The sequence below is a fragment of the Saccopteryx leptura genome, chromosome 6 (genome assembly GCF_036850995.1).
Source record: "Saccopteryx leptura isolate mSacLep1 chromosome 6, mSacLep1_pri_phased_curated, whole genome shotgun sequence".
Lineage (NCBI taxonomy): Eukaryota > Metazoa > Chordata > Mammalia > Chiroptera > Emballonuridae > Saccopteryx > Saccopteryx leptura.
In genome coordinates this window covers 80360219-80366569 of record NC_089508.1, presented here as the reverse complement: position 1 = coordinate 80366569, position 6351 = coordinate 80360219, and the positions used below count along the sequence as shown (strand labels likewise).

The following is a 6351-nucleotide window of genomic DNA, read 5'->3' as shown; positions in this document are numbered from 1 at the left end:
TCTGTGAGTCTGGGGCTGTGAGTCACGTGGGTGCAGGCAGAGTCATGGGAAAGGACCCAGGCCTGGACTGGCCATGCCCGCTGCTGAGGGTGCCTGCACCTGAGGAGCTGGCAGCTAGAGAGGGAGGCCAGGCCAGCCAGGTACTGAGTGCTGCTCAGCCTTGCTCTCACCATGGTGGGAAGCTAGTGGCCTAGGCAGCAGTAGACCCAAGACAGGGCTTCCCAGCCTCAGAGACCAGGTGTGGCCCGAGAATACACCAGAGGCGTGCCTGCAGGTGAAAACACACGTGCACAGGGATGTGCACATACGGTGCACAGAAGGACGGCTCCTTGCCCTCACAGTGTCACTCTGCCAGAGTTTGCCAAACTGTTCGGCCAGACTGCCACAAGCCACCAGCAACCAGGTGCCAATTACAAAGAAGGCTCTTTACTGTTCCCTCCTCCTCTCCCCAGCATGGCCGCCCTGCTGCCAGGAGCTTTGCTCAGCATCTCCCTGAAGGGCCAGGGCCCCCTGTCTGGCTACTCACACCTCCTGTACCCCTTGCTCTTTGGCTAGTTCCTCTGGGGGGCCTGCTTCGTGGTGCTAGGACCCGCTGGGCCCCAGCCTTGCCAGATCTCTCTTTTCTGGGTTTTAGGGGCCCCGCTCCTCTTTGTGGCTCAGAGCAAGTCTGGACTTTCTGCTCAGCCTGGGGATCATTCCACCCCAGAAGTTGCTCAGAACCATCCGACTGGGGCATGGAACTCTCCTGGTCCCCAGGCCTTGCACTGAGCACACACAAGCTCTTCCTAGGCCCAGGGCTACTGCTGCCTCCTAGAGAGAGGTCAAGGGGAACCAAGTCAGAGTTTTGTGGAGAGCCAGGGACTGGACTGGCTGTTGAAGCTCCAGACTCCTCTCTTGGCTCCTCTGGGGCTGCTGGAGCTGGGCTGGTTGCCGGGGCATTCGGGGATTTGCCCTGCTCCATTCTGCTCTGTGTCTGTGCACATTCCTTCTCGTTCAGGGTCTGGCTGGTGCTCTGACTTCCCTGAAACAAGAGATTGGCCGTGCTGGCTGGCAAATCCAGAGCTCATGTCCCTAGCCCGCCCCACTCTCTGTCCAGGTACCCACCTCCTGGCTCTCCACCTCCTCCTTGTCTTCCTTTGTCTCCCACCTGTAGAAACGCAGCACATGCAGGCCCCACTCTTACCTGCCCTACTTCACGTCACTAGCACCACAGTCGGTGGCCCGTGTTCCCCAGGGTCTCAGGAGCACCAGAGCCAGAATGAGGCTCCAGGATGCTTCCCTTCCAGCCCACTTTGCTCCCCAAATTCAGCCATTTTCTCTGAACACTGCCCCCCTTAGCCCCATCCCAGGTCCCCAGCTGCTGTTTATGGCCAAGCCTGCAGCACCTTGAGTTCTGTGGGGACCCCAGGCGTGTCTCTGCTTGTCCAGCCTGGGAAAGGCACCTGACTTCCTGGGGCAAGGTAACTGCTATAATTACCACTGGTCTCCCCAGGCACCAGGCTCTTGCTGCTGCTGCCTTTGCTGATGGCCTCTCCCTGCATCTCATTAACCTGCCACCAGGCAGCAGTCAACCAGGAGTCAGAGGCCCTGAGGCCGGGGCAGGCCCCTGGGCCAACTCCCAGAGGCAAAGAAGAGCCAGGAAATCAGGAAGCCCAGATGCCTCCCTTGACTTTGTCCCTGCCACCAGTTACCTGCGGGCCCGGCCAGTCAGCCTCTCTGTCCCTCGGGCTTTGCTGCATGCGGCCGGTGCCACCAAGTGTCTGCTAGATTGCCCATTCCGATTAGTACCACCTGCAAAAAATAGTCCATAAATCCAGGAGAGAAGAAGGCCTTAGCAACCCAGCTCCTTCACCTGCTCATGGGACCCTGCTCCTCCTTCTCTCCCAACTCACCTTTGCCATCAGGGGGCAATGATGTGGGCTGCGGCTTCCAGTGGCTCCTGGGACCTACGAGGGGCAAAGGAAATGGGGAAAGGGTGAAGGTGACAAAGGATCCAAACACTGGTTTGGAGCAGGAACACCAGTTCTTCCAGGACTAGGAAGCTGTTGGTCCTTCTCTTGGTCCATTTGGGAGTTTTCTGGCTCCCAAATAGACCTCTGGTCTAGTGACCAGGAGAGCTGGGCCCCTGCACTCAGTCTGCCACTCCTTGCTAGGTGATTGGCCACCTCTTCAGCACTAGCTTCCCAATGGGTGAGATAAAAGGACCAGGAATTCACAAGCTCTTCCTACAACAGACCAGGGCCAGGGAAACTAAGACTTGTACCCATGAGGAACTAACAACTCAGCAGGACACCAGCACAGACTTCCTCGTGAGCCTTCTCCCCAGACGTGCTGGGGTCAGAACCTGCAGCCAGAGCTGTGGTTTTGGAAGGTGGGTTAGGAGGTCACGGTGCCCTCCCCTGATAGCAAGGCAGAGGAAGGAAGATATTCTTCCATGCTTCCTTTAAGCTCTGAAAATAAGTGCTAAACCAAGAGACAGAGAAAAGAGAGGAAAAGGGTTAAAAAAAAAAGCCAAGGAGGGGAGAGGGGTGCTGGGGTGCTGGCTCACCCCTGGTGCTGCCTGCCCTGCCTGGGCCATCTTCCCGAGGCTTGCTGAAGTCCCGTAGCCTGTGGAGACAGACAGGAAGTCAGGCTGCTGGTGCAGAGAGGAACAGAGGCTGCAGCAAGGCAGACGCCAACTCCACTTCGCTCAACCCCAGCCCCAGAACTGAGGGCAGCAGGGAGATTATGATATCAAGAAAGATGGGGGACCCAGTGCCCGCACAGAGCCCGGACCCAAAGGCCCAAGCAGACCCTCACCACCCTGGGGAGGTCCCACCAGCCCTCCAAGAAGCAGCCGCAGTTAGCCCTACTCCAAGCCCCACAAGTATGTCCGCCCAACAAGCTTCCCAGCCCTGCCACCCACATGGGCTTGGCCTTATCCAGGTCCCATGGGCGGCGCCAGTCACCCTGTGCATTTCTGTGCCGGGCAAGGCGGGCCAGGTCAATCTGCTCCCGCTCCTGCTTCCACTGGGCATAGTCCCAGCCCACCTCCAGGGGCCCCGACACTGGCCGGGAGGGAGCTGATCCTGGGATCTGGCCTGGACTCCGGGGCTCCCGAGCACCCTGCCAGGAGAAGACACAGGTAGAAGCAGAAGCAGCCCTGGCCTTGGAATGGAAATACGGAGTCTACTAACCCTTTCCTCTCTCAAGGGTTTGCCATCCCCATCTAAAAATTAGATGTGTTCCATCTCTAATGTGCTGTTTGTCATGAGCATGGCTTCCACCCACTTGTTAGCTGTGCCTTTTGGGCAGGTTACTTAACCTCTCTGTGTATAATGTCCTCATCTGTAAAATGGGGATAATGCTAGCACCTATCCACAGGGTCGCTGCAGGGGTGTGTGGCCAGGCAGAGTGGAGAGGTCCACAGTGGCTGTAAGCGAGAGCCAGGACTAGGGGCTGCTGCCACCTAGAGGTCAAACCTGGCACATAGCCAGTCCTGTGCGCCCCCCCCCCCCCCCCCCCCAGGCCTCGACCCACTTGCTACCAGAGGTCCAGGTTGGGGGCTGGATCACACCTCTGGCTTACCTTGTCTTTCACTGCAAGGCCCACGCAACATAGGGAGTGGCCCAAAATAGGAAAAAGGGGAGGAAATTCTTGCTGGTGCTGCCTGGGCATGTCCCCTCAGATGGGAGATATGTGGCTCAGCTTCTTGGCCTCCCCCAAATGGGCACCATCATATTCATGTCCCCATCCCCTATTGAAGGCATACCTTCCATGCAGAGTCCAAGCTGATGGCCCTCTGAAAGGAGGAGCTCCGGCCTAAATCCTGTGCTGGTGACCTTTCTGTCCCCTGGTTCCTTGCTCTGGTGGGCTTCTCACTTACAACCCGCTTGGCCTGGGGGAGGTGAGTATGGGCAGAATGGCAGATCTGGGGAAGAAGAGACTGCACACCTAGTACCTGGGTTTCCCCCGCCCTGCTCACCTCGGCTTTGTTTTCCATGGTCACGGCCAGCTCCACCCGCTCCCTCAAGCAGAAACTATCAATGTGGTCCTCCACCTCCTCATCCTCGAGCATCTCGCTGGCTGCTCCGGGTCCCAGGGTGCTCCTTGTCCAGTTCTGGCTGACTACCCGCTTCTCCTGCAGAATGAGGTGCTGTGCCCTCAGGTCATGTGGGCAGGGCTGGGCAGGAGCTGGGGGCCGGGTCCTTTGGGTGGCTCCCCAGACTGAGTTCCAGCCTGGCCCTCACTGGAATGCCCACAGAGAGCTGACTCCATGGGGCATTCACATGCTAGTGGTATTAGGTTATCCAGGCCCAGGGCCACGCTGGGCCCAAGATTCCACAATGACCCGTCATCTCTGAGCTGGAAAATCCAGAGCACCCGGACAATGGGATTTTGTCCCTCAGCCACTGTTCCCAGCATTCAGCCTCACTTCTCTGACCTCTGAGGTTGGGGATTCAGGAGGAGCCTGTGCTTTGAGGCATACATACAAGGCTGTGGGCTGGAAAAGGGTAGAGGAGGCTTCTGTTTGCTGGCCTTTCAGCTGTGGTCCTTTGGGGATAGGGGGCCTGAGCTGCATGAGGTTGAGATCTGGAGAGCACCCCAGAACCATAAGTAGGAAAGAAGAAAAGCAGGGGCAGCTGGCCTTCCCCGACACGGGCTGGGCCTCCACCTCCTTGCCGCCCTGCCCTGTCTTGGGCGGGGGGCTTACCCCAGGAACCTGGCTGATGGTGACGGTGAGGCTGTCAGGCTGGAGGAGCTCCGGTGCGGTCACAGCCATACCCCCCTGCTCCGCCTGCCGCCGGTCTTCCTGGATCTCCTGTGGGAGGGCCTGGGGTCAGCATAGGCCATGGCCCCCCAGAAGCACAGAGACACAGATGCCGACAGGCCTACACAGAGAGATAACAGTGGGACACCAGGGGCAGGGACACATCCCAGAATCCCCAAGACCCTCACAGAGCCTCCGGGATGGACCACACTGACCCTAACCCTCTCCCCATGCCAAGCCTGCAGGAGAGACCACCACACAAGGGGTATGGGTCAGACAGGGAGTGCCAACCCAGCTGGTCCTCCCAGCCCTTGGCACAGCCCACTCACCTGGTACCTGCGTAGTAGGGCCTGGTTCTTCTTGCGAAGGGCAACTATCCTCCGGTCCAGCTCTGCATCCTTTTCTTCCTGCCTGCTCATTTGGGACTTGGCCCCAGGAGGCCCCTGCAGAGGGCAGGGGCCCAAGCTCCTGACTGCTGGGCCCACCCTTTATCAGTGCCTCAACTTTCCCACCCAACCAGACTCCTACCACCCAAGGAGCAAACCCCAGACCCAGAGCTAGGGTCACAAGGGGAGATGGCACGTAGAAGGCCCTAAGGCCCTACCCCACTAGGTCTGTCTGCTCATCACTCTCCATTCTTGGGCTCAGGTCAGGGCCTCTTACCCAGGCCCACAGCTCCCACCAGTGGGCTGCCCCTCCCCTGGCTCTCCAGGGAGCTCCACTGCCAAGCACAGCCTGGAATGGGAGTTATAAATGGCTCTGGCAGCAGAACCTGCCGTGACTGGGAAGTTGCCAGGGGATTCAGGAGGTCGAGGAGGGAGCTCTTTGGCTCCCAGGCTCAGAACCACAGTAAAAAGAGAGGCCCCTGATCCGTCCTGACCTCCCAAGTCCTGGACCCTGCTCCTCAGGCCTGTCCCCAGCCTGTGGGAAAGAGCCACTCCCCAGGGCCCAGTCTTTCCAGGCCGTGAGCTGCTGGCCGTGGGTGCAGGAGGAGCCAGCTCCAGGGAGGCTCAGGTCCCTCCCTGTCTGGCAGGTCTTTGTCACCAGTGCCCCTGCCCAGCCCTCTGCCTGCCTAGGCACAGCCCTCTTCCTCCCAGGCCCAGCTGTCCCCAGCTGCCCCCAAGAGTATGCCTTCCTAGTGTCCCAACCCTCTCCCAGCCCCAAGAAGCCCTCCACCAAGGGCAAGGTGCCACTCACAGCTGAGTGCATGGCAACAGCGGGGCCGAAGAGAACTCCAGAGCAGCCCCAGGGGAGCCAAAGCAGGAGGGACGCCGGAGCCACCGGAGCTGGGCCTCTCCCTGTCGGCTTCACTGCTCAGCACACGAGATCATGTTGTGATTACAAAAGACTCCCCTGGGCTCCCAGCCAGGAACGCCTCGGCCACTGCCCCCACCCATCCACTCTCAGAGGGCGAGGACCAGTGCGGCAGCCAGCTGGCCCTGCCCAGCACCTCTCCCTGCCCTGCCCCAGTGTCCCCAGGCAGACCGACAGGGACGTCGTCCTGGCAGATTGAGCCTACACAGGGTAGCTGGCTGTCCCAGGCCCTGCTTTCCCCAAGGCCCCGTGCCCCAGCACGGCCCCAGCCTAGGCCTGCCTGCGGA

At 59.8% G+C, this 6351-nt stretch overlaps 1 protein-coding gene across 2 annotated transcripts; it reads right to left on the bottom strand.

Moving 5' to 3' along the window:
* Positions 1–302: 302 nt before the first annotated feature.
* CCDC9B (coiled-coil domain containing 9B) lies at positions 303–6070 on the bottom strand. 2 transcript variants are annotated; one of them, XM_066341519.1, is made up of 11 exons: positions 5948–6070; positions 5080–5193; positions 4694–4801; positions 3965–4120; positions 3752–3877; positions 2906–3105; positions 2549–2607; positions 1893–1946; positions 1692–1791; positions 1105–1147; positions 303–1021 (listed from the first exon to the last, which is right to left on the bottom strand). In XM_066341519.1, exons 1-11 carry the CDS (start codon positions 5957–5959, stop codon positions 482–484), a joined length of 1512 nt encoding a protein of 503 aa, XP_066197616.1. In that variant the 5' UTR covers positions 5960–6070; the 3' UTR covers positions 303–481. The 2 variants fall into 2 exon arrangements, with proteins under 2 accessions (XP_066197616.1, XP_066197617.1); XM_066341520.1 differs by having other exon boundaries at positions 4703–4801; positions 5948–6055.
* Between the last annotated feature and the right edge of the window lie 281 nt (positions 6071–6351).

Excerpts from the sequence above, each read along its gene's own strand:
- CCDC9B (XM_066341519.1), bottom strand. Across the intron at positions 4,121-4,693 it reads CCATCAGCCAGGTTCCTGGG|GAGAAGCGGGTAGTCAGCCA; the intron begins GTAAGCCCCCCG and ends CTCATTCTGCAG. Across the intron at positions 1,792-1,892 it reads ATTGCCCCCTGATGGCAAAG|GTGGTACTAATCGGAATGGG; the intron begins GTGAGTTGGGAG and ends TATTTTTTGCAG.